General features: G+C 58.4%; 1 protein-coding gene and 1 long non-coding RNA gene across 7 annotated transcripts; one reads left to right on the top strand and one right to left on the bottom strand.

The window, feature by feature from the left end:
• Positions 1-31: 31 nt before the first annotated feature.
• Positions 32-21,791, top strand: BRD9 (bromodomain containing 9). 6 transcript variants are annotated; one of them, XR_014241313.1, is made up of 17 exons: positions 32-205; positions 848-1,062; positions 1,356-1,488; positions 3,028-3,088; positions 3,525-3,669; positions 5,581-5,691; positions 6,308-6,483; positions 7,685-7,817; positions 9,428-9,503; positions 10,651-10,746; positions 11,181-11,313; positions 13,061-13,172; positions 16,585-16,623; positions 17,707-17,806; positions 19,815-19,982; positions 20,198-20,324; positions 21,046-21,791. XR_014241313.1 is itself a non-coding variant. In XM_082380112.1 (16 exons), exons 1-16 carry the CDS (start codon positions 154-156, stop codon positions 21,144-21,146), a joined length of 1,788 nt encoding a protein of 595 aa, XP_082236238.1. In that variant the 5' UTR covers positions 32-153; the 3' UTR covers positions 21,147-21,791. The 6 variants fall into 6 exon arrangements, 5 of the variants coding, with proteins under 5 accessions (XP_082236238.1, XP_082236236.1, XP_082236237.1 ...); XM_082380112.1 differs by lacking the exon at positions 20,198-20,324 and having other exon boundaries at positions 6,371-6,483; XM_082380110.1 differs by lacking the exon at positions 20,198-20,324 and having other exon boundaries at positions 6,368-6,483.
• On the bottom strand, positions 21,294-26,000 carry LOC309623316. Its single transcript, XR_014241314.1, has 2 exons — positions 23,622-26,000; positions 21,294-22,119 (listed from the first exon to the last, which is right to left on the bottom strand). It is a non-coding gene; the product is annotated as an uncharacterized lncRNA (long non-coding RNA).
• Between the last annotated feature and the right edge of the window lie 205 nt (positions 26,001-26,205).

Raw genomic sequence — 26,205 nt, 5'->3', positions numbered from 1 at the left:
AAGCGCCGGCGCCGGCGGGCGGGTCACTTCCGGCCGCGGCGCCCGCTTCCGGCGCGATCCTACAAGCTCCGCGGCGAGGCGGGCGGAGAGCCGGGGCTGGGGGTCGGCGGCCACGGTCCGGCAGGGCTCGCTGCTGCCCTCGGCGCCGTCGCCATGGGCAAGAAGCACAAGAAGCATAAGGCCGAGTGGCGCTCGTCGTACGAGGGTGAGGCGGCGGACGCGCTCTGTGACGCCGGGAGGGCGGGCGGGCGGGCGTTCGAGGCGGCGGGGATCCCGGGGACGAGAGCGGGGGTCCGGGGCGCGCCGGCGGGGGTCTCGGGGCCGCGCCTCTCAAGCGTCCGTCTAGCTCTGGCCGCGTCCTGGAGAGAAGCGCTGAGCATCTCTGTGGTTCTTCGTCCGTGTTTCCCGAGGTCTTCTCGCGCCTTTCCCGCCTGTGCCCTGGTCCGGCAGCCCTGGTCCCGGTGTCAGGGACGCCGCACGGGGGCTGCTTCAGGACAGGAAGGGGGTGACCACGGGCCAGGACCTGGGGTAGGGGATTGGGCGCCTGGGCCCCAGGCGTGGTCTGGCTCCTCCCCCCTGACAGTGACCCAGAGATCTCCCTGCAGCCCCCCTGAGAATGACTGTGGGCGGGGCGGAAGGAGCACCCCACCGGTCTTTGCACCCAGCAGCATCTTTCGCTGATGGTTTTGGCATTCCCCTGCTGTCCCCCTGAGCTCAGCTGATCCCCCCACCTTCCTGGGCCGCTGTGTCCTCCCCGTGACACCCCCCCCTGGGCCCACCATGCTGCCCACAGGGCAGCAGTGAGCGCCCTGAGCACACACGGTGAAGGCCGCCTGCGTGTCCACAGACTATGCAGACAAGCCTTTGGAGAAGCCCTTGAAGCTGGTGCTCAAGGTTGGAGGAAGTGAAGTGACAGAGCTCTCGGGGTCCGGCCACGACTCCAGTTACTACGATGACAGGTCAGACCACGAGCGAGAGAGGCACAAGGAGAAGAAGAAGAAGAAAAAGAAAAAGTCGGAGAAGGAGAAACACCTTGACGATGAAGAAAGGAGGAAGCGAAAGGTGAGCGAGGGCGGCCGAAACCCCTGGGGGGCAGGTGGAGTAAGGGCTTCCTGGCCTCAGGAAGGGGGTGTTCTGTTTCTAGTAGGGTGCACCCTGCAGAGGTCAGTTGCTTCGGTTTTGGCTCTTTGTGCATCGTTTCTTGCCTGGCCCCTGGGGGGCGGGTCTTTGAAGGGTGGTGGTCTGGAGTAAGAAGAGGCTCTGGAAGAGGGCTTTTCTCTCGTAGCTTTCCCTTAGAAACACGAGATCTGTTAACAGCTGCTTCGTTGCTCTCGCTGCCTTGACCCTGCTCACAGGAAGAGAAGAAGCGGAAACGGGAAAAGGAACACTGTGACACAGAGGGAGAGGCGGACGACTTTGATCCCGGGAAGAAGGTGGAGGTGGAGCCGCCCCCCGACCGGCCTGTCCGAGCGTGCCGGACACAGCCAGGCAAGTGGCGGCGTTTTCACAGACGTCCTGGAGCTTTGGAGCTTGTCGCTGGGAGCTAGTGCTTGCCATCCGCCCTTCAACTCTTGGGAGAAGCATAGGAAGGAAGGAACAGCATTTTCTCTTCCAGGGCCTCACACAGAGTAGCTGGACGGACCTGAGGTTCTTGCCGTCCTCTTTGAACTTGTAGAGCAGGGCTTGGCCCACTGCTGCTCCTGGCCTTTTTTTTTTTTTTAAAGCCCATGAGCTAATGAGAAGCTCATCGTAGATGGGAGGAGGCTAGTGCTGGCATCAGTTATGCAGGACATCAGCTCCCTTGGGAGCTCTGCTGGCTCCAGCAGAGGAAGGCTTCTGGAGTGCTCGGGACCCTCTGATTTGTGTGTGGTCACTTCCCTCAGAGGCTGTCAGGTTGTCGGGAGGTACTGAATGGGAGGCAGGTTTGTCCTGCAGGTGTTTCTTTCTTGGCTTGGGGTCTGACCACCTTTGATTTGCCAGGGTCGGGGGGGGGGGAGGTACTGTATTGCAGTCGTGGGGTTGCTGTTTCCTGGCAACACCCTCTCCTGCGGGAGTCATTGCTGTAGGGAACAGGTAGGACTCAGGGCCCTTGGGCCTGTTGTGGAGCAGAGAAGGTCAGGCACAGAGCATCAGTTCCTCAGATGAACGCGCCTGAAGTTACTCCAGTTACTAGTAATTGCTAGCTTAATCTGCGTAACAAGCTGTCTGAGGGCATACGTTTAGCACCTGCCCCGGCAGACCTGAAAAGCTCATGATCAGACGATGCTCTCTTGGACCTGTCCTGATCACTCTCGAGAGCGTCACTCTTGGGACCCACTGGTCTGCACTCGTGTTGCCCTTCAGCCCGGGAGTGAGCCATTTCCCCAAGGAGCCCTGGTTGCTTGGTGGAGAACAGCATTCAAAATGCCAGATCTGGGCGCTGGGTGTGGGCCTTGGGGGACAAAGCTAGGGAGGACCACTTAATACGTACTCTTGTGGAAGGAAGCCTGTACCGACATCTGCGTTCACATTCCCTGAAAACCGTGTTTTTCACACCATGGGCCCAGAGACGTAGTTAACAATTGGAGTCCTCACAGGAACCCTCATTTTTATTCCCATTTTACAGATAAACAGAGGCGTGCCCAGAAGTTTAGACCCGTAAACGATATCAAGTACAACGATATCGGTGCCTCCAGGGTCAGCTTCTATGTCCAGAGCCTTCTGCTGCTTCATACCTTGTGTGGAATGTCCCAGGCCCAGGAGTGATGGGGGCTGGAGACAGGGTGATGAGTGATGTCTCCACGTCACTGTTTTAGAGGGGTGTTGGCAGTCTGAGGGGTTTAGGGGACCGATGCTGAGGGTGCCCTTTTTCACCCTGCTGAGCTTTGCGGGGTCTGCTTATCTTTATATCCAGTTCTCATTTGAACCCAAAACATTGTAGAACAAGAAATAGATAAATAAGTACTACGAAATTGGAGTTTTCTTTCTGGTGAAGTGATACCAAAATCCTTTTGTTCAATTTTATTTTTTTACTGTTTAAATCGTCAGCTGAAAATGAGAGCACGCCTATTCAGCAACTACTAGAGCATTTCCTCCGCCAGCTCCAGAGGTAAAGAGCTTTTCTAAAGAGCTTGTGCTAGGGGACATCCGAGGTGCCTTCCCTCTCTGGCGTTCTTGCCTCACCCCGTCCCCTGTGAAGCAGGCACTTCACCTTCACTGGGTAACGCTTGGTCGGGGCGGTGGGGTGCTGCCATGTGGGTGCGGAGCTGGGAGGGCTCCAGAACACCTCCTTCACCTCCTCTGAGTCTGCACCGGTTGTCAGACGCCCTGACGTAGAGTCATGGCAGGAGCCGGGACGGTAGTTTTGGAATTTTCAGTGTATCCAAAATACCACAATTTTAAAGAGCATAAATTTTATTTGTTATTTTTAAGAAACTATCTTAAAATTTGGTTAAGTGTATCAAATTTTTTACTGTGAGGGGTTTTGTTCAGAAACTTAGATTTTAGGGTTTTTCCAGTTTAAATAAAGATGTTTGTGTTTTCAGAAAAGATCCTCACGGATTTTTTGCTTTTCCTGTCACCGATGCAATTGCTCCTGGATACTCAATGATAATAAAACACCCGATGGATTTTGGCACAATGAAGGACAAAATTGTAGCTAATGAATACAAGTCAGTCACGGAATTTAAGGTAAATTCATTTCAGCTCCTGAAGTCATTGTTAGGAGGCTCCATGTGTCTCCACGTCCAGTGGACACTTCGTACATCTTAGGTTCTTTCCAGTTCCAAGTTTTCGTGGGTGTTTCTGTGTGGGGTTGACGTTTCGCCAACATAGGGGTTGGTTGTACTTTTCTCAGTAGTTTGGTCTAGAAGCTGGCCTGTATGTTGCGTTCTAGTAGACGTGTTTCTTTTTTAAGTTACTGTTTTGGCATAAACGGACATGTTGGGTCAAGCGAGGATGTGTTCCTTTTGGCCTGGCTCCAGAATGGGTATTTTTAGAAACATAATTTTCCTTATCTTAATAACGGGGAATTTAAATTTTTTAGGATAATAAATCTTTATGTCTTCTGAGTGCTCTGTCCCTAACTCCCTGTTTCTCAGCACTGGCTGTGAAAGGGAAAAATGGCTTATTGGCTTTCAGATTCGGGGGAAGATCAAAACGAATGCCTGACAACATTGACAATACTGTCACTTAGAAAAAGGCATTAGGTTTCTTTCTTAGGTTCTGTTAACTTTGGAAAAGCTTGGCTTTTCTGTTTTTATTTACTGGAGACCTTACTGAAAGGGTTTGCTGACCTGCAGAAACAGCACAATAGACTAAAGGGAGGGTGGGAGAAAAGGAAAGTTTTCATAGGAAGGTCAGGCACTACTCCTGTGGGCAGGTGGTTAATAATAATCCATGTCCTAGAGTCGACCTGTCTACCTGCAGGCCCCTAATTTGGTCACTCACCCAGTGACAAAGCCAAGACGTGTCCTCCAGAGAGTGTTCTGAACCTGTCACAGTTGGGATCTGTGACAGAGGGACTTTACGGCCTCAGTCCCAGCCCTGGGGACACTGGCACGTGACTTGGTAAGGACTCCGGGTGGCACACGCTACGTTAGCAGTTGTCCATCCTGAGGTCTGACTCACCTGTGACAGGTGTACCCTAAGGAATTTGGCTAGATGGTAAAATGCTGATACTTCAAAGCATTTACTTTTATTGTAAGTTTTTCACTAAGGCTCTTCTTTATTTTAGGGGAAAGTGGTTTTCTAACGGTACTAGAGTAACTGTCTGTAGACAGAATTTTAAATCCTTTGGAAAAATCCCAGAGATAGAGGACATGCCCACCTCTCAGTTCATCCCTCTGCTTTTGCTTGAAAGAACCAGTTGTTGGGTTTTTTTCCTATTAATGTCTGAGTTCCTTCCAAAGAGAGGGAATAGGGTGGGTCAGGAAGGAAGCAGAGGGAACCAGCATTTTACTCCTGTGAAATGTGTATATTACGTTCAGAAAGCAGTTACACACTTTGGCAAGCTTCTCACTGGAATATTTTTCATACAAGTAAAGACCAATGAACAATTATGAAAATCTCTCAGAGTTTTTAAAAAGTATCCTCAGCCATAAAAAAGAATGAAATATTACCATTTGCAGCAACATGGATAAACCTAGAGATGATCATACTAAATGAAGTATTGTCAGACAAAGACAAATGTTATACGACATCACTTGTGGAATGTAAAAAATGTAACTGAATCTATATACAAGACAGAAACAGACTCATAGGCATGGAAAACAAACTTACAGTTACCAAAGGGGAAAGGCATGGGGGAAGCATAAATTAGGACTTCGGGACTAACAGTTACAGACTATTATATATAAAACAGATAGGCAACAAGGACTTACTATATAGAGCAGGGAACTATATACTCAATATCTTATAGTAATCCGTAGTGGAAAATAACCTGTCAAAGTTCATATAAATTCACAACGATTACTCTTTGAATTAAAGAGCCAAATTGTCTTCCACTCTGTTTCAGCCACTTCTGGCCTCTTCTGATAGAAATCTCAACTCTTTGTTGTTATCTGTGGTGTTTCAAACTTGATGAATTCATTTTCTTTTCAGGCAGATTTCAAACTGATGTGTGATAATGCAATGACATACAACAGACCAGACACCGTGTACTACAAGTTAGCTAAGAAGATCCTCCACGCGGGCTTTAAGATGATGAGCAAAGTAAGGGACCCTCTAACAGCGAGCGCGGAGCCACGGCTGTGAGCGTCCTCCTCCTCCACGGTCCTCGTGCCTAAACGGCAGCTCACAGTGACTGACACGCTTCCATCCATCCGCCCCTGGCCACGGCGTGGGCCCTCTGCTCTAGGGTAGCCCCCCAGCCAGCCGCCCTCCCCACGCCCCTCTCCTGCAGGCGCTCTCTTCTCTCTGCTCCTGCCCCAGCTGCAGGGTCTCGCGTAGGGTTGGTGCAGAGTTCCGGATCTCTTGGTCTCACTGGGTCGCAGCCTGCGTTGCGGGCTTGTTTTACGTGGTTGCCTCTCTGAAGCCAGACAGCCATCCCGGCCGTCCCAGGTGGCTTCCCCGACCTCTCCCGTGAGCCAGGCTGCATGCGTCACGCATCTAGGACCAGTGCCTTGGGCCTGACCAGCCCATAGGTGAGGTGCATCCCCGCCGGCTCTGACCACTCCCGGCCAGTTGGCACGCCCTTTGGTGCCGCACCCCGTGGCAGGTTAGCTGTTAGGCCAGGTGAGGCTGTGGCCACCCATCCCATCCCATCGTCATGGTGCCTTGGCCGGAGGGAGAGGTAAAGTCCCTGCTGCTCTGTCCTTTCTGATTCTAGGAGCGGCTGTTAGCTTTGAAGCGCAGCATGTCGTTTATGCAGGACATGGATTTTTCTCAGCAGGCAGCTCTTTTGGGCAACGAAGATACAGCCGTCGAGGAGCCTGTCCCTGAGGTTGTGCCCGTACAAGTAGAAACTGCCAAGAAATCCAAAAGGCCGAGTAGAGAAGTCATCAGGTAAAGGACCGCCCGCCTTGGGGGCCATGGCTCTGTGGGGAGCGGGGGACAAGCTGGGCCTCGCGGGTCTGCGCAGCTGCTGTGGACAGGCTGCCTGCGTTGCTGGCCGGAGAGTTTGCTCTTTGGAAGCCGAGGGCCATGTTGTAGCCCCCGGGCTTTCAAGGCAGCTGGGACAGCCCTGGACCCTGTGTTCAGAGGGAGGCGACCCTTCTTCCCTGCCCACCTTGGGAATGAGGTGGCCCCGGTGGATGCTGGGAGTGTCAGAAGACCCTGAGCCCCGGGGTCAGTTGTGAGGGGCGCAGCTCTCTGCTCTGTGACCCACACACTCCGCATGCCAGTGCACAGTGGCTTGTCCTGGCAAAGAGTCGCTGTTGCCCTGATGGACCCCCGCCGGCCGGCCGGACACACGCACGCTCTGTCCCAGGCGTGGCTCGCCAGGGCCAGCTGTTTGGCTCTGCGGTGTCCACTGCTGACCAGTCACTGCTATTCCCACACCCGTGCTCTGTGTGAATATTTGTTGACCCTTCACTCCCAAAGACATGCCCTCCTGCGTAGGACGCGCATTGGCGACCTGGGCTTGCCCGTCGCAGGCTCGGCGCGGGTGTGCTGCTTTGGGCAGACGGCTGCGTGAGGGCGGGCTCCCCGCGCCGGTAGCTGTGAGCCTGGGCCTGAGCGAGGGCCTTCCGTAGGCTCGAGAGCCCCAGGAGGGCTCACCCCATCCCCACAGTTCCTTGCAGGGGCCCGGTGCCTCTGCTTCTAGAGCCTTCCGCCGGGAGGGGGCAGGGGGCGTCTCCCTCGGGCGCTGGCAGTCCGCTCTCCCTCCGCCTCTGCGGTCTTAGGCGCCCTGGGTCCTGGGGGGCCGCCCTCCAGCCCAGGCTTACTGCCAGCGCCCCAGCCCCGCGTGGGATTGTCATTTTTTCTACTGACGCCTTGAGTGGCACTAACCCGTGAGGCTTCTGTCGCTCTTCAAGTGACCAAAACGTGCAGCCGAGATGCAGGAAACGCGGAGCGTCTGCTTGGCTGGTACCTTCGCGTCTTAGCGGAAGCGTCGCAAGTAGAGGCAGGGAGTTGCAGCGCGCTCTGCGCCGCCCCGCCAGCCAGCCCTGTGCTGCGCCCAGCGTGGCGTGAGGGACGGACCGTGGGGATGAGGGTGAGCGTGCCACGTGCGGCCCGTTGACTCCTGCCTGTTCCTGCCTCGTAGCTGCATGTTCGAGCCGGAAGGCAACGCCTGCAGCCTGACCGACAGCACCGCGGAGGAGCACGTCCTGGCCTTGGTGGAGCACGCGGCCGACGAGGCCCGGGACAGGATCAGCCGGCTGCTGCCTGGTGGCAAGGTAGCTCCCCCGACGGGCTGGCTGTGTTTCTGCCGGGACAGCGGCACGGCCGTCATGGGCGAGAGGTCAGCCGGGCATTACGAGCGTGCGGCGCTGCTGTCACCGGAGGGGTCGGCTCCTCCTCCCCACTGGCCGGGGTAGCCTGCTGGCCGGCCTCCCGGAGGGCAGGGAGGGACTCCAAGGGCACCTCAAGGACAGGACGGGTGTGGTTGTGTGCGGGCCGCCCGCCAGCAGGGGCGCTACCCTCTGTCCCGGACCGAGGCCGAGCCGGCCGGGACTCTCCGCTGTAGGTGAATCCTTTCCCCCGTGTGCTCACGTGTCTGTGTGCCCCTGCAGTCCCTCGTGGGTGTGACCCAGGTGTGAGCCTGTGCAGAGGGCTGCTGGTCCTCACGAGGGGGCCCTGCGCTCCTCTGAGCACCTTCTCTCTAACACACAAGGCATCCTACATCCGTGCATCCGATAGAAACAGGGTGAGTCACACACGTGTGCGGCTTTAAACTTCCTAGTAGTCGTGTTAGCAAGGACACAGGTGAAATTAACCCTAGTGTTTAGTTTGACCTGATAATGTCTAAAATTTTATTTCAACGTGCAGTCTGTGTAAAGACTTATTACAGTTTTACTTTTTTTTTTTGTACTAAGTCTGTGAAACATGCGTTGGAATTTACATTTTACATAAAGAAGTTTGAAGTGGTAACGATTTGGATGTGTCGGGTTATATGAAATATGTTACATTTTACGTCACCTGTTTCTTTTTATTTCCAATGTGCCTTCTAGAAAGTTTGAAGTTGCCCGTGTGGCTCACGTGATAGTTCTTTCTGTTGAGCTCGCTTGTCTGCACTCCTGTGGCCTTTCAGCCCTGGAGTCAGCATTTCTCCAAGGAGCCCTGGTTCCCTAGCGGAGAGCGGCATCCCAGACCTAGACCTGGGCCCTGGTGGACAAAGCTAGGAAGGCCCCGTCCGTCCGTACAGCCTGTACTGACGGCTGTGTTTACGTTCACTGAACACCGTGTTTTCACACTGAGACCTTCAATTCCGTCCAACATCAGTGGGTCTGCTTTGCTTTTCCCCCTTACAGTTTCGTAGTTCCACAGTGAGAAACCCAACTTACATCCCCTCTCCATCCCCCTCTACCCATGCCCTACTCACCCTGCTCGGACGCTGGGCCCCTTGCACACACCGACCCACGTGGCAGCCTCCCCTTCCTGGGCCCTCCCGACAGCCTGTGCAGGGGGGCTGCTCTTAGGCGCAGGCTGGTTTTCAAACGGAGATGAGTTCCCACGGGCGTCAGAGGTGGATCTCTGGTCTCCTTGACCAGGTCCCGCTCCAGCTCGCTTTGCTCGGGCCTCTGACTGCTGGAAAAGGCTGTTTCTAGGTTTCATTCTCTGTCTTCAAAGCTCCTGTTTGGAAGGGGTCCCGAGGAGCCCGTCCCCGAAGTTCCTCGATCGCACACGTGTGCGCGTGGCCGTTTGTTCACAGGGACATGAGTAGCTTCGTGGCCTTGAGGGTTCAGGCCATCCTCGGAGGCCTGCTTCTGTGGGCGCCTCGGTGGAGCCCTGGGCCAGGGAGCCGGGGCCGCGCAGAGAGTGGGCCCTCAGGCGTGCTTCCTTGCAGATGGGCTACCTGAAGAAGAACGGGGACGGGAGCCTGCTGTACAGCGTGGTCAACACGGCCGAGCCGGACGCAGACGGTGGGTGGCTCACACGCGCTCTCCTCACCTCTGTCCCGTCCAGTGACCTTGCACCTCACAGCCTGCCAGACATGCCCCTTCGCCCTGGTCACGACGCTGTGGGGAAGGGTAGATAAAGGCGTGTCCGGTTTTCCACGCAGCGGGATGCAAATGTGGTCTGTGGACCGCGGGCGGCCGTCCAGCGAGGACGGAGATGCTGGTCAGACCTTTCGGGCCAAGGGCCCCCAAGCCCCAAGCGCTTTGGGTCGCGCTCCCCAAGGCTGCCGCAGAGCCCTGGGGGCTGGGTTTGCCTCGCAGCCCAGCTGAGGCTCCTTTGTTGGAACTGGGGCACTGGGCTCTGCCCGCCCTTGAAGCTAGAACGAGGCAGGCGTCTGCCCCACACGGCCTGTTCGTCAGTTACATCAGGGAAGGTTTCGAAGGAGGCATGAGCTTCCTTGAAAGGAGGGTCCATCCAACCTGCATGGTCACGGCTGTGGTCTTTAAAGTACTTTTACACTTTTCCATTTTCTGGAAAAGTGTTTCAAAGGCTTGTCACACACACACAGCAGGTGAAACACTCCCCTTGTTCTCACCTGCGTGGATGTGGGACGGCTCTCACGGCCCAGCATGCCCCTCCGTGCTTCCCCGCCACTGCCAAGATGAGCAGGGTCACTCAGTGTCCTCTGATGTTTGAGGAGGACGAGCGTTGACCACTGCCTTTGACCTTCAGTTGGAGTGAATCATACGTTCTCGTTAGAAGAGAACAGGCGAGCTGGTCAACACTTAGAGAACATGAGATTAAGGTTCAGATTGGGGATTTGAAGGTCCTGCTCAGGTCACGTGAGCAACTTGAAGGGCGAATTCAGTGTAGGAATTGCCCTCAGGCTGCTCTCTTGCTCTTGTGGCACGTGGCCTGAGGTCTCTCGGTAGCGTGGGTTTGGGAAGGTTATGTTGCCCTGTGGTGGGCAGACAGCTGGCCTGTCGTTGTGAGAGCTGCGGGGGCACTAAGGTGAGATCACGGTGCAGCTGAGATGAAAGGCAGCCGGCGGGGTAGATGGGCTGTAGGTGGGCACAGGGAGCCCCCGGGCCCGCCCTCCTGCGTGCGCCCATCACTGCCTGGGGCTGGGGGCTCCGGGGTCAGCTGCTCACGGCCCTGGTCCCCTTGCAGAGGAGGAGACCCACCCGGTGGACCTGAGCGCGCTGTCCAGCAAGCTGCTGCCCGGCTTCACCGCGCTGGGCTTCAGGGAGGAGAGAAGGAGCAGAGGTGAGTGCCCCCGCGGCCCCGGCTCACCGTGTGGGCGCCGCATCCGGTCCTGGTTCTGCCTCTAATCTCCCAAGTCGGGTCGCGTGAAGCGGTGGGAATCGGGAGCCCACCGGGCGGGAGGGGGGGCGGCGCAGGGGCCGCCTCTGCCGCTGGGGGGGGCGGGGCCTGCACTTGGCGGCCGCCCTGCGGGTGCGGTGTACGTTTCCTCCAACAAGCCGTCACGCTTCATCCGTTGGAGGGGTCGCGAGACTGCCTGCAGCGGGGGCCCTGCGCGAAGGGCGGGAGGACGCGTGGGGCTCACGCTGGGCGCTCCGGTTTGCGCGGCTCCGCCGGGACCTCCCCTTCCCCGGAGGGCGCGGCGTGGGCGGGGCGCGGCGGCTGCGGGGGCGTGGCCCGCGTGAGCCCGCAGCCCTGACGCCGCCCCGCCCCGCCAGTCACCTTCCTGTCCGGCGCCAGCACCGCGCTGTCCACGCACAACAACTCAGTGTTCGGCGACTTGAAGTGCGACGAGGTGGAGCTGCTGTACTCGGCCTACGGAGACGAGACGGGGGTGCAGTGCGCGCTGAGGTGGGCGGCGGCGCGGCGCGCTTGCGGGCAGGGCTGGGGTGGGGGCCGAGCGCCGTCGCCGGCAGCGTCCAGGAAAGCTCCGCGGCCACCGCAGGCGGCCCTCAAGCTCGGGTCACTCGGTCGGTCGGGGTTTGGGGGTGATGACGGTCCAGGCCGGAGCCACGGGAGCCCGTGTGTGGGGCGGCCGTGCGCCGTCAGGGAGAGCCGGGGTCACGGCTGTCCTGAAGAGGGTCTCGTGGCTGCGTGAGGGCTCCAGCCGCCAAACAAAGCGGCTCGCGCCACACGCGCTCAGGGTCTCCAGTCCTGGAGGCGGGAATCCGAGGTGCAGGTGCGGGCAGGGCACGCCTCCCGCGGCCTCGCTCGCCGGCGTGCAGACCGCCGTCCCCCGCACCCTCGCCCGGCTTCGCTCTGCGCGTCTGTGTCCGGAGCTCCCTTCCTCTGGGGACACCAAGGTTAGGCCCCCCAAAGACCTGGTTTTAACTTCATCACCTTTAAAGGCCCCGTCTCAGAATACAGTCACGCTCTGAGGCATGGGGCTCAGGGCCTCAACGTGAGCGTTTTGGGAACGCGGTTCAGCCCCAGCTGCGATTAAGATGTGATGTGAAAATTAGTGATAGAGCACTGCATTTTTATGGGGCTGTTTTCGTATTTTTTGTTTTCTGAGATGAAGTAGAAGTGGATCATTCTTTTAGAATTTTAGTGATTTTTCTATGGGGACAGTAACGACTTTGCTAGTCTCTGAGAAATAGAGTCTTCCCATGCTAGATCTTTGTTTTATTCCAAAGAGAATATGGAATATCTTTGAAGAGCACACAACAAGAAATCAGTTCGCCCCTAATACAGTAAATGAATACCTCACCCTGATTTTTGTGCGAAAAAAGAAGTGAAGGTAAAGAAGCGAGGAGGAAGCTGCAGGTGGGAGGCTCGTGTCCCGAGTGGTGGCCCGCTCCTCGGCTCGCAGCTCTGGGGGCGCCGCTCCCCTTGGTTCAGGCAGCAAGTGCGGCCAGCACGAGCTCGCCCCCGGCGCCTGCTCCTGGAAGGCCTGCGGATCCCGGGCCTCCTGAACAGCCCAGGGCGCAGGCCGCGCCCTTCGAGGTGCCAGCGCCCCTTCCCCTGGGCACTCCCAGGCCCCCGGGAGAGCCGCTGCTCGGCCCTGCGCCCCACCCCAAGGCTCCTGGTGGAGACCCTCCAGGCCCGCAGCCCTCCCCGCCCCACGTGAGGGCCTTTGCAGTCCGGGGCCCCTTCTGGGACTCGGCCTGGCTCTGCTGCTTGGGCTCTGGGTTCCGTTCCCGGGCTCCTTTCCAAATTTGCTATTTAGTCTTATTTTGGATTTTCAAGCATTCACGTGGTCAGGAAATCAAAATGACACTCCAGGTGCACGTGGGGAGTCTTGCTCCCGTACCTGCGCCCCCCGCCCCCCAGTGTGGAGCCCTCCGCTGCACATTCTCCTCCATCTCCCTGTGCTGCTAAATCCAAAACAAGCAGATAGGAGCGTGCTTCTTGTATGAAAGTTAGCGTGAGGTATGTCGGTATGCGGATACGTGTTCTTCACTTTGCTCTTTAACTTTTCTGGGTCATGGGCCACTCTGATGAAGACTGTTGTCCACTCCCCAAGCCGCCCCACCTGGAGGGCTGTAGCACTCAGGGAGAGCCTGTCCTGTGGGGGGATGTCTGAGGGGCGTGCAGCCAGGATGGGGAGTGGGCGCGGAGGGTGGGTTCCAGCCTGTTCTCTCGCGGCCCCTCCCAGCCTGCAGGAGTTCGTGAAGGATGCCGGGAGCTACAGCAAGAAGCTGGTGGATGACCTCCTGGACCAGATCACGGGCGGGGACCACTCGCGGCTGCTCTTCCAGCTGAGGCAGGTGGGCGCGCTGGGCCACTCCTGTGCCCGCCGGACTGGGCGCTAGGGGATGTGCTGTCTTTAAGTGGTCGGTGGCTGTTCCTCCCTCTCTGGTTATTATTTATTCTTTGTTTTTACTTTAGCCAATTGTCTTTCAGAGAAACTTATAGAGATCCTCTCTGTCTAGCACGTATTCTCCATTGCTCTCTAGACCTACATTTCTTTCATCTGCTGTCACTTTTCTTCATCCTGAAAACTTTCCTTTGAAGTTTCTTAAAGGACAGATTTGCTGGCTGCGAATTTACTCAGCTTTTTCTTTATCTGAAAAGTGTCTTCGTTTTCCTTCATTTTTGAAAGTTATGTTCCCGGTGTGGAATTATAGGGTGACGTTTTAGCCTCTACTTAAAACAATGTCTTACTCGCTTTGTTTCTGAGGAAGTGTCTGCAGTCATTTTTATCTTTGTTTTCCATTTGTAATGTGTCTTTTTTGGTCAAGATCAAGGATTGGCAAATTTTGGCCCATAAGCTAATAGTGTTTTTTACAGTTTTTGAAGGTTTAAAGAAAAAAAAACGTGCTACAGACCGTGCGTGACTGCAAAGCCCCAGATATTTGCTCTCCAGCCATTTGGAGAAAAAGTGCTGCCTGCTCCTCTAGATACTTTAAAATTTTGGTCTTTATAGCTGACTTTCATCCGTTTACTTTTGTTGTTTCTGCGTGTGCTTTTCCTTGTATTTATTCTGCTTAACATTTGTTGAGCTTCTTGGGCTTACCGGTTTATAGTTTTCATCAAATTTGGAATATTTTCAGCCTTTATTTCTTCAAATATCTTTTTTTCTTTTTTGTGTGTGAAGTCTAGATTGTGCTTTTCTTTATCATTTTTTTATTGAAGTATATAGTTGATGTGCAGTGTTATGTAAGTTTTAGGTATACAATACAGTGATTCACAATTTTTAAAGTTTAAATTCCATTTCTAGTTATTACAAAATATTGGCTCTCTTCCCCATGTTGCACAATACATCCTTGTAGCTTGTTTGTGCCTCTTACTCCCCTGTCTTGCCCCTCCCCCCTTCCCTCTCCCCACTGGTTACCACTAGTTTGTTCTCTGTATCTGTGAGTCTGCTTCTTTTTTGTTGTATTCACTGGTTTGTTGTGTGTTCTAGATCACAAATATAAGTGATAACACACAGTGTTTGTATTTCTTTGTCTGAGTTATCTCACGTAGCATAAAACACTCCAAGTTCATCCATGTTATTGCCAATTGCAAAATTTCATTCTTTTTTATGGCTAAATAGTATTTCATTGTATGTATATGTGTGTGGGTGTGTGAGTGTGTGTGTGTGTGTATATATACACACACACACGCACGCACCCATAAACACCACATCTTTTTTATCCATTCATCTGTTGATGGACACTTAGGTTGCTTCCATGTCTTGGCAAACGTAAATAATCTTCTATGAACATTGGAGTGCATGTATCTTTTCGAATTAGTATATATTTTGGATATATACCCAGAAGAGGAATTGCTGGATCACATGGTAGTTCTGTTTTTAGTTTTTTGAAGAAATCTCCATACTGTTTTTCCATAGTGGCTGCACCAATGTACATTCCCACCAACAGTGTAGGAGGGTTCCCTTTTCTCCACGCCCTCTCCAGCATTTGTTATTTGATGACAGCCACTCTGACAGGTGTGAGGTTATAACTCATTTTGGTTTTGATTTGCATTTCCCTGATGATTAGCAATGTTGAGCATCTTTTCATGTGCCTGTTGGCCATCTGTATGTCTTCTTTGCAGAAATGTCTGTTTAGTTCTTCTGTCCATTTTTTAATTGGGTGGGTTGTTTTTCTGATGTTGAGTTGTATGAGCTATTTATGTATTTGGGATATTAACCTCTATTAGTCATATTATTTGCAAATATTTTCTCCCATTCAGTAGGTTGTCTTTTTGTTTTGTTTATTGTTTCCTTTCCTGTGCAAAAGCTTTTAAGTTTAATTAGGTCCTGTTTGTTTATTTTTGTTTTTATTTCCTTTGCTTTAGGAGACAGATTCAAAAACAAAAATATTGCTACGATTTATATCAAAATGTTCTGCCTGTGTTTTTTTCTAGGAGTTTTATGGTTTCTGGTCTTACACTTAGGTCTTTAATCCATTTTGAGTTTGTTTTTGTATATGGTGTTAGGTAGTGTTCTAATTTCGTTCTTTTACATGTAGCTGTCCAGTTGTCCCAGCACCACTTGTTGAACAGACTGTCTTTTCTTGCGTTGGAAGAAGTAATATTGTTAAAACGGCCATGCTATCCAAGGCAATTCACAGATTCAGTGCAATCCCTATCACAATACCAGTGGCATTTTTCACAAAACTGGAACAAATAATTTTAAAATTGATATGGAAACACAAATAGCCAAAGCAATCTTGAGACAGAATAGCTGGAGGTATCACACTCCCAGACTTTAGACTGTACTACAAAGCTAGAGTAATCAAAACAGTGTGGTATTGGCACAAAAACAGACACACAGATCAGTGGAACAGAATAGAGAGCCCAGAAATAAACCCATCCACTTATGGCCAATTTATGACAAAGGAGACAAGAACAGTTTGATCACTTTTCTGAATGTGAACTGTGTTCAGAGTGGCATAATTTCAGGCGTGCCACAGCATAAATAGCATCCAATAATGAAATATATATGTTAGCAGAAGTTTATGTGAGGAAATAGACGTTAAAACAATGGCAGTATTTATTTTTCTACTTAAAAGTTGTGGAGCTTTTAACACAAGCGAATCCCAGAAACATCATCTTGAGCCAAAGATCGCAGATGGAGAGCATGCAGGCTGAGTAGCTGTTTCTAGGTTCGTCCACAGAACTAGGGTAGTTTCAGACAATGCTCCTGCCAGATCACAGGACACAGCTCAGTGCAGCGTTTGTGCTGTGGTCAGAGTGGTGGTCACAGGGGTGGTCAAGTGTACGCCCTCCCCTGGCGCTGAGCAGGCCAGAGAGAAGGGTGCCTGGCCCGTGGCCCCATCCCTGCAAGGGCGGCGGCACCACAGGCGTCCTGCTCTGTTGGGATCCAGCTGGTCTCTGCATCTCTCTACCTCCTGGGTTAAACCATCTTCTGGGTTAAACCATCGGCTGTTTTTCCAACGTCTGACTTTCCTCTTTGGTTTTCTGCCCCTGGGGATGCAGACGCAGATTGGGCTGCTCTGCTTGGTGTCCACCTCACCCCAGGGTGGTCTCGTGAGCCGGGCCCCAGGGGGCGAGGGGCGGCCTCGCTCTGGCTGCGACCCGCGGGCCGTGTGAGTCACCGGGCAGCGTGACCCCACGAGGGCCCGCTCGGCGCAGCGGGTGGGCGCGTCCGCCTCACGCGCGGGCGGCTGGGTGAGTGGCCCTGGGTGAGGCCGTCGGGGAGCACTGGCCCTCGTCTCTCCTGCTTTGCAGAGGAGAAGCGTTCCGACGAAGCCCCCGGACGGAGGACAGGTGAGTCTCGTGGACAAGGTAGCGGAAGCCTAATCGTTCGGGTTCCCCTGAGGACAGTTGCGTTTGGCCTTTGAGGTGGGATGGTTGAGGTATTTTACTTAGAAACTGGCTGTGTTGCTGATGAGGAATCCTAAGCGGTGGCCCCCCAGCCGACTGCGATGACTGGCTGGGGGTGTGGGCGCAGCACGCGCCTCCAAATCGGACAGAGGGATCCACGGGCTGGCGGGGCGGCCCGCAGGGTGAGCAGGGGGCTTCCGGTCCTCCCAGAAGGCGGGCTTGCCGGCGGGCACGTGCTCTCAGCTGGGGCGTCCCGGGGCCTCGCCGGCGCCGGGGCAGGCACTCTCTGAGGAAACGGTCCGCTGCGGTCCGGCCGTGGTTTCCTCATCCTGCCCTGGAGTGACTTGGAGCACTTGTGGCCACCAGCTTTGCACATGGCCATGTGGGCAGAGGTGCCACTCCTCTGGGCAGGGTGTGGGGGCCTGGACTGCAGGGGTCACCTGGCCTTGGTGACCGGGGGGCCCAGCCAGGGCAGAGCGTCAGGTGCCTGTCAGGTGAGGGCCCTTGGATGGGCAGAATTGGAGAGGGTGCCGAGGGCATCTCCCCCAGGTGCACGGGGCGGCCAGGGTTCTGCTCGGGCCTCTGTCTGGGCTACACAGACACGTGTGGTGTTGGGTGCCAGCCTCGCACAGTCTGCGAGGAGCTGGGATGGGCTGCAGCCCGCCTTGGGCAGGGACCACCCACTCTGGCCCGCAGCAGGGCCTCCGCGGGTCAGCCCAGAGAAGGAAGGAGAGTGCACTGCTCTGGAATCTGCCGCGTTATCTGTTAAGTTCCTGGAAGGTAGCCTGGCCCTTCAGGTCTTGGGTCTCTCTCAGGTCCCCTCAGCGCCTGTAGGTCCCCAGAGACCGGCAGCCTTCATTGCTGGTCCAGGTACAGGCATCCACTGGGAGCTCACCCCTGGGCTGCGGCGTGGGCTCCTCGGGGTGGACACAACGCGGCAGGCCTGGCCTCCCCGTGGCTGGCAGGCCGTTAACGTCCGTGTCAGCTGCCTCTCCTTTCCTGTCTCACGTCGCTTGTCTCCTGCAGGTGGGGGACCCTCTCGGGGATGGTGGCTCCACCCTGGACTTCATGGCCATGAAGTCCTATTCGGACGTCTCTCTGGACATCTCCGTGCTCGGCTGTCTGGGTAGGTTGTGCCGGGCGCTGTGTGTACCCTGCCCCCCGGGAGGGTGGCTCGGCCCTGCCCATTGGCCGCACGATAAAGACCCCCATCCTCAGGACCCCCCCAGGTGACTCCAAATGGGGCTCGCCCGGCTCTCCTGTCTGACCTCAGGCCCCATCCTTGGGAATCGTCCGCTGGGGTCCCGCCCCTGGTTAGTGCAGCGGTGTGCACACCACCATCGTCCACGTGTGCCCGCTGGGCCGGCCCCATCGGGGAAGATGCCTCTGTGCTCCCCTCGGCTCTCGTGTGCTGACGAGGCCCTCCCAGCCCCTCGTGGCCCGTGGTTTTCGTGGAGCGCCTCCTCCCCTCCCCCTTCAGACCTGCTGGATGTGCTGTGCGTCCCCTCGGCGGTCTCGCCCAGGGCGGTTCCCCCAGGGGACCTGTGGCAGCCTCTGGAGACCTCTTTGGCCTCACACTTGGGACCTGGTGCTTCTGGCCTCAAGTGGACAGAGGCCGGAGGTGCTGCTTACCGCCCAGAAACCCCAGAAGAGCCCCAGCAAGGATGGCCTGGCCTGCGGTCGGGGGCTGCGTCCGGGCCCCTGCCTGCTGTTGGAAGTGGACCTCATCACCCCGTCGTGAAGGGTGTCAGGCGGGCCTCACTCCGTCACGCAGCCTGGCGGGCCCTGCCTTCTGGTTGGAGCGCTTCAGACCTTTGGTGTTCAACGCAGTTATGGATAGGATTGCGTTCCAGCCTGCCACCTGGCTGTTTTCTGGTTTCCCAGCGGTTCAGGGGTCCCCAGGACCACCCCCAGATGTGGTGATTCCTTAGGACCCCAGGGCTTGGCAGGTGGTGGTCGTACTCACGGCTCATTACAGCGAGAAGACAAAGTCCAGGATCCCCAAAGGGGAGGGGCCCGGGGGGGTGTTGTTGCAGGAGACCCGGCGCCAGCTGCCCGCGCCCTCCCTGCGAGCCCCCGGCCGGAGCTGTGACGACCGGCAGCCTCTGCTTGGCCCAGCCCCAGCCCCAGACTCCTAGCAGGAAGGCAGGGGCCCAGGACAAAGCACACCATGGCACAGACGGTCTGGCACATCGACCCCTCGGTCACTCGGCGGGTGGGACCCAGCCAAGGGCCGGTCTGGCCTTCTGACCAACTGTTCTTTTCCTCTCGCAGAGTCTGAGGTTTTCTCCCTATTACCTGTTTTTGGTAGTTTGGTTACAGCAGCTCTGGTTTGTTCTTCTTTAGGTTTATCCTTCATGGGTTACGTTTCCTCATTGGGCCTGGGGGTTTGGGGTTCTTATCGAATGTGGGGACTCTGGCTGTAGTTCTTCAACACTCTCCTGGGCCCGATTCTGCCCATTTGCCTTTGGTCTTTTCTCTGCTTGGTTTCGGGCCGTGGCGGACGGAGTCCTGGGGGCACTGGGCGCCCTTTCTGCTGCTGACCTGTCAGTCTCCTGGGCTCGCGGTAGCTGCCGTTCTTTTCACCCCCAGAAGCTCCACCGACTTTTCCTGCGTCGCCCCCTTCTTGCCTCCGGTCGCGTGTCCTTTGCCTTTTGCACATGTGGTGCGTGTTGCTAATCGCTGGCCCCGCATCTCATGTGCGACGCTCCCCGCCCCCCGCACCCCGGTGGGGCTGCGTGTCCCTGTTTCTCTGCCTGCCGGGTCGTGGTTGGCCGGATGCGCTGGATTTAGTCCGCGCCTTTGCACGTGCCGGGCGCCGTTCCGACGGTCGTTAGGCAGCTTGGAGCGTCGGGCCCTGTCCAGGTTTTTCTTAGGCCGTCTTAGGGTACAGAGCCAGGTCAGTGCAGGGCGAACGTGGTCCCGCCGTTGGGCCGCGCCTTCTGGGGGCTTGGGCCGCAGGTGTCCACAGCACGTGTGCGGCTCTTGACCCCCCAAGAGGCCGCCCTCCTACTGGCGCAGGGCAGGCTCGGCCAGGCGGTTATCGTCCTTGGTGCGCGTGGTGACGAGCGAGCGTGGCTGCGGGTGGACGGACTGGCCGGCCTGGCCCACATCCCATCGTCCCGTGTGTGCAGGGAAAGTGAAGAAGGAGCTGGACCACGACGACGGCCACCTGAGCCTGGATGAGACCACGAAGCTCCTTCAGGACCTGCAGGAGGCGCAGGTAGAGCGCGGGGGCTCACGGCCGTCCTCCAATCTCAGCTCCCTGTCCAACGCCTCTGACAGGGACCAGCACCACCTGGGTGAGGCCTGCCTCGTGCGGAGTGGCGTGGGTCGCGGCTGGGAAGACCCTGGGAGGCCAGGGCACGTGCGGGGTTGGGTCCAGGCCCACGGGGCTCCGTGGGACCCGCTGCCCCCCCCAGGACCCTGTCCCCTGGGATTCCCGGGTCAGGCGGCTGCACTGAGGTGAAGGGTTTGGGTGGGACTCAGTCTAGGGATTTGGGGGCTTGGCCGGAAGGTGCTGCAGGTCCTGTGTCAGGAGGAGCCCCAAGCTGTGGACCTGCCAGCCTTCCAGAATGAGGGATTGGGAACGTTGCTTTCTTTCTGCTGTTCCTACTTGTGGTCCTGAAACAGCGTGTGGACAAGTATGTCCCTGCAGGACCCTCGTGTGGGGAGAGCACGGGACCTCGCTTGGCCTGGGAGTCCCCTGCTGAACCAGTGAGGGCGGGTGGGTGTATGGGGGCCCTACCCGGCCAGGGAGCAGATGGGTGTCTCCTGGCCCCTTGAGTGTGCAGATTAGTCCTCGTGCTGCTGTTTTCGTTCCCAGATACAGATACTGAGTTACTCTTTCAACGTAACAGATCTTGGCGTTTGGGGGAGGGGGAGGGGACTGATCGCCTGTAGAGGTTTGGCTAAAACTGTCTTAAGGACCAGCGTTTTGGTCCCGTTAACCTTGTGATAAAGGCACGTGAAGGAGGTTCCAGGTGACCTTGGGGAAGCCCCAGATATGAGGACCCCAAGGTCTTGGTGGACTCAGGGTGACACTGGGGCTCCTCTGGAGGCTGGGGTTGTCTGAGGGCCCCCGGCCGAGGAGCCTTCCTTCCTACAGAAGCAGCAACCCTGCTGCATGGAGGCTCGGGGCCCCCTTTCTGGGGCCATCGGGTGGCCCGTCCCCGGGAGCCACGGCTCGGGGCTGAGGCCTGGGCTCAGCTGACTGCAGCCACGCGGACGTTCGTGTGCAACACGCGTGAATTTGTAGCTGTTAAAGTTGTTCCGTGGAGCAGCGACGCCCCTGAAGGAGGGTCCTGAGCTGCGTGCGTGTGGCAGACGCCGGGTTGACACGTGCCTTCTCTCCCGTGATTGCAGGAAGCCCTTCTCGCCTCAGTGTTGGGGAGCAGCCAGAGGGGACCCACGACCCGTACGAGTTTCTTCAGTCCCCAGAACCTGCAGCCTCCACGAAGAACTAGCCTTGTAGATAGTCTTTGATTGTTTTTTATTTTTTAAGTTTTTATTTGCATGTACAGAGTTTTTGTCGTGAGACGAAGACTTTCATTTTGTCCCCTTTGGCATGCGGGAGGCAGCGCCGGGGAGGTGGTGAGTTGTCTGTTGTCGTGTTAGCTGCGCTGGGATGCGGCGCTTCTGTGGCTAGTCCTGTGCGTCCTGAAGAGCTGGAGGTCACTCATAAAGGGTGCGTGACCAGATTCTGGGAAGCTGGTGTGGTCTGTCTCCGAGCTTCTCGGTGGCGGTGAAGTCCTTCTCTGTGCCTGTGTGGACGCACCTGTCTGCCCCGCGTCCTCTGGGAGAAGCCCTTGGGAGGCAGACGTGGGTGCGTCTGTCTCTGTTCCCTGGGGCGTCCTGCACGTTCCCGCCCCACCCGTGCCCCACGTCCCCACGTTTCCCAGGCGGGCCGTGGCGGGGGCCGCGCGGGAGCTGGCAGTGAGGGCAGCGCCCCCCGTTCTCCGAGCCTGGTGCTGCGAGCTGGCGTGTCCTGCTGGCACGGCGAAGGGTTAAGTGTCCGAAAGCGCTCTTTGTTCTGGAAGTGTTTACTGGATGCCTGTTTGTGTTTGCAAAATGTAAATACAGATCTTAATAAAAAGATACACAGAGTGTCATTACGCGTATTTGCAGCACTGCTAGGCGTCCCCTTTTGCGTGACTTAGTAAAAACCCTTGTCGTGCGAGCTGGATGGCATTCCTTCTTCCTAGCCCCGTCTCCTGCCGTCTCCTCCGCATCTGGCCCGGTTCTTGGCACCGCAGTGACGTCCAGGGTCACGCCCATCCCCGCGCAGTTTCCCGTTCTGTTCCCTCGCCGTGAAACGTAAAACCGGAGCCTCCGTTGCCTCCCGGGGCAGGGTCAGTCCTGGGGGAGGCGTGTGGCCGAGAGGCCAGGGAGCAGGGCTGGCTGCCTCGCCGTCCGGAGGGACGCGGGTCCCCGTGAGCGCTGGGGAGAGGGGAGCACAAGGCATCTCACAGGCGAGGCGTCGGGAGCAGCTGTGGCCGCTGTGAGCAGAGGAGCCCATCAGCAGGGCTGGTACGGAGCCGACGCCCGGGAGGGCTGGAGGGCAGCCGTCCTCCCTACCTACGCGGGGCCGCAGAGCTGGCCCCAAGCCCTGTGGCTGGCCCTCCGCCGCCCTGCAGGCCCCCCAGCCCCCACCTCAGCCAGCGCCCCAGCTGTGGGGAGGCCGGGAGGGGCAGGATCTGGATTAACCCCCTTGGGATGGCGGTGGGCTCTGCCCCCACCAGGGCTCAGGAGGCCGGGACCCCTGCGCATCCCAGGCGGGGTCCCCACGGTGCAGCCCCGCGGGCATGGCCTCTCCCTGGCCCGCAGCCTGAGCTCTCCAGTAGACGCCAGCGTGACGTGGAGTATAGCGCATGAGGGCAAGGCCGCCGAGACAGAACATGAGTCCCTGGAGCACAGACTCCCCTGAGGGCCTGGTCTCCAGCACAGTGGCCGTGTCGGCTGTGGACGCAGGAGGCCGGACCCCGCGCCTTGGTGCACGCGGCAGGGCGTCCCAGGGACCCGCACTCGCCGTGTGGAGTCTGGGGCACACGGTGTACAGGGGAGCCCGCCTTGCCACTCAGAGCTGCACGCCCGCTGGCAAGGAGGGCCCTCCGACCCAGGCCCCCATGTTTTCGTAGACCACCATCTCTCAAATTCCAGAGCATTCCATCACCCCGAAAGAAAACCTGCACCAATTGGCAGCCCCCACCCCCCAGGTCCCCCTCCTCCCGCCCTTGGAAACCACTCTGCTTTCAGTCTCCGCGGACGTCCCTGCCCTGGACTTCGTGTTCAAGGGGAATCGTGCGCTCTGCGGCCTTTTGGGTCTGGCTTCTCTCAGCACGGTTTTCAGGGGTCATCCATGTTGTAGCAGGTGTTAGTGGGGCCCTGCGGGTGACCGGCCCTCACCCCGGGCCCTGCCGGGGCTCAGGCCCCTCCTGGGGGTGTCGCAGCCGTGAAGCCGGGGGACCTGGGGCCTCCGTGCCAGGCCTTCTGCCTAAGAAAGCCGGCAGGATCCAGCCGAGACCCACAGGCGCTCTTGGCCAGAGTAACTGCCCAGGTGGCTGGGGTGGAGGGGGCGACCCTCAGGGCAACACGGGCCAGATGCTGGCTGCAGGCCTCACAGGGGACTGTTGACTCCCCGGAGAGAGAAAACAAAAGGCTGCTTCCGGGAGGCCGCCTGGGCGGACAGTGCGGCACGGCCAGCGTCCGTCCGTCTTACAGCGCTTTTCTGCTGGAAGCTTCCCTCAGAACAAGACCTGTGAGGGGCGCGTGCGTGTGCCGGCGGGCACTGTGCCAGCGCCCGCGCCTGCCCCACGCCGACTCCGGCGTGGCCACTCCCCCTCTGCGCCCACCTGGTCCCCCACCTGGGCTGGAGACCCTCCCAGTGAGGGCCGCTTTCCTGGTCCAGGTGCTCACGGGCAGGCTTACAGAGCGCTACTTACCACGAGAGGCGTGAGCGCCCCGAACTCCAGGCCTGTTGATCCGTCCCTCCGTGAAGACCAGGTGGGGGGTCTGGGTCGGGGAGGGGACGACGCAGCAGTTCGGGGACGGGAGCCGGCCGAGGTGGGTGTGGCGATCCCGGTTCGCACGTTGCGGTGTGGAGAGGCCTGGCTGCCCCGGGCGGGGATCGTGGCTGTGCGTGTTTACGAGAATTGGTAGCAGACCCTGAATTTGTAGCTCTTAATGGTGTTCCGTGGAGCAGCGATGCCCCTGAAGGGGGGTCGTTTCTCCAAAGTGTGAGCAGCTGAGTTCACCGGGCCCCGGGCTAGTCGGGAGCCTTCACGACTGCAGCAGACTTGGGGTGCCCTGGGAGGTGAGTGCCTGCCCCGCAGTCCCAGGTGCCCTCCTTCAGAGTCTCGGGCGATGCCCTGGGGCCGGCTGGACTTGGGGGGCACTTGGCGTTGCGGTCATCAGCCCCCCAAACCCCGAGGGTGCGTGCTCCCCGGCACCGGTCACTGCCCTCACACGTGTTTCCGGAGAAGCGTGTCCCGTGCAGGAGGCTGTGGGGACGTTCACCTGCACTTCGAAGAACCGTGAGGACACGCTGAGCAGCGGCCTGGGCGACGCCTGCTTCAGGCAGGAGCTGTGGCCGCCCCCGGGCCCTGGGGGGGGAGTGCACGAGCAAGGGCCACGCTCTCTGCGGGGCTGAGCTGTGCTTTCAGTCACCAGAGCGCACGGCCCAGATGCTCCCTGCAGCCCGCGGCCTCTGCTGCACGGCGGGCTGGACTCTCGCGGTCACACCCTGCTCGGGCGGCCTGATGGTCTGCCCTGGGGCTCGGGAGGCGTCTGTGGGCCCCTGGCAGTACTGTGGACGGCGGCGGCGGCAGCGTGGCGCCGCCTGGTCCCGTCCTGGGCGCCTGCCTCCCTGGGAAGTGCTTTCTGGGTGGAGGTGCCAGCCCGGGCCTGCTCGCGGTGGGCGCCGCGCGCAGGGGCCCTGCAAGCAGCCCGCAGCCCCTCATTCCCTGGGGCCCGAGGTGGGCGATCCCGGGAGGCCCCTGGCCCCCCACGCCCCTGCCGGCTGTGGTCAGCCAGGATTTCCCGGATGAGCGTCGTCGTGCCGGTGGTGCTTTGCTCCCAGGACCGTGCCGTCGGGCCAAAGGCAGCGCTGCCGTTTGAGGGAACGGACACCAGGTGAGCGGGGAGGGGCCGGTCAGGCTGGGGCGCAGGGCCCAGCAGAGGGGCCCCGACCGCGGAGGAGCCCCCCTCTCCTAACCGGCCCCCAGCCCCGCCCAGGGGGCCTCGTAACCTGCCGGCTCCTCCACTCGTGCCTCTGTCCATCTGGGCCAGACCCAGCCGTCCCTGCAGGCGCCGGGAGCAGGGCCGCCACACTGCTTGGAGGAAGCCAGCCTGCCGGCGCCGTGGCTCCCCAGGAGGGTGCGTGGGGCACGGGCAGCCGGAGCCTGCGAGAGGCCGCCGCCTCTGTGGACGGAGAGGGGACGTGTCCCTGTCCCCCTCCCTGTCCCCCCCAAGGAAGGATCGCGATTGGCGATTGGCCGCACTTGGGGCCTTCAGATAGGAGTCCTCGGACACCACACTAAGGAACCGGGACTTTCTGGAGCTTGGGAATCGAGACGATGTGGTGAGAGGCGGGGGGGAGGAGGCCCTGAGCCAGTGGGCTGGCCATCCTTGTGGCGCGAGCTGCCCGCTCGGCACTGTGTCCACGTGCCCCGTGCTCCCCTACTTGCCCCTGCCGTGGCCCTTCCGTGGCCTTCAAGGGGGCAACCGGGCGTCAGGCTGGGGGAGCGCAGCCCAGACAGAGGCACCCACACCCTGGACAGAGCCTGGAGTCCCGGCTCCTGGGTCAAGTGTGAGGACGAGGTTGGTATGGACGCCCTGGCCTCCCCCGGCGTGAGCTGCTGAAGCAGCGGGTCGGGGGCACGAGCCCACCGCCTTTTCACCGAGGGCTGAAGTTCTCCAGGCTCAGGCACGGGTGGTGAGGGTCCCTCCTGAGGGTCTCTTGGGCCCGCCCCTGTGCCACCCTGCCCCTGCACTAGAGCTGGTGATGCGTCCCGGGGGCGGGGCCCGCCTTTGTGACACGTCTTGGGTGTCCATTTAGTGTTGCCAGGAGACCCGGCTCCCCTCACTTGGGCTTGGGCTGAGCTTGAGGCACCTCGAGACCTGGCTCCCCTCCCTCACTTGGGCTTGGGCTGAGCTTGAGGCACCTCGAGACCCAGCTCCCCTCCCTTACTTGGGCTTGGGCTGAGCGAGAGGCACCTCGAGACCCAGCTCCCCTCACTTGGGCTTGGGCTGAGCGAGAGGCACCTCGAGACCTGGCTCCCCTCCCTCACTTGGGCTTGGGCTGAGCGAGAGGCACCTCGAGACCCAGCTCCCCTCACTTGGGCTTGGGCTGAGCGAGAGGCACCTCGAGACCCAGCTCCCCTCACTTGGGCTTGGGCTGAGCGAGAGGCACCTCGAGACCCGGCTCCCCTCACTTGGGCTTGGGCTGAGCGAGAGGCACCTCGAGACCCGGCTCCCCTCACTTGGGCTTGGGCTGAGCGAGAGGCACCTTGAGACCCGGCTCCCCTC

This window comes from Balaenoptera borealis (assembly GCF_965194805.1).
Source record: "Balaenoptera borealis genome assembly, chromosome: 2".
Lineage (NCBI taxonomy): Eukaryota > Metazoa > Chordata > Mammalia > Artiodactyla > Balaenopteridae > Balaenoptera > Balaenoptera borealis.
The sequence above is the reverse complement of the archived record's forward strand: the minus strand, read 5'-3'. Positions and strand labels throughout refer to the sequence as shown.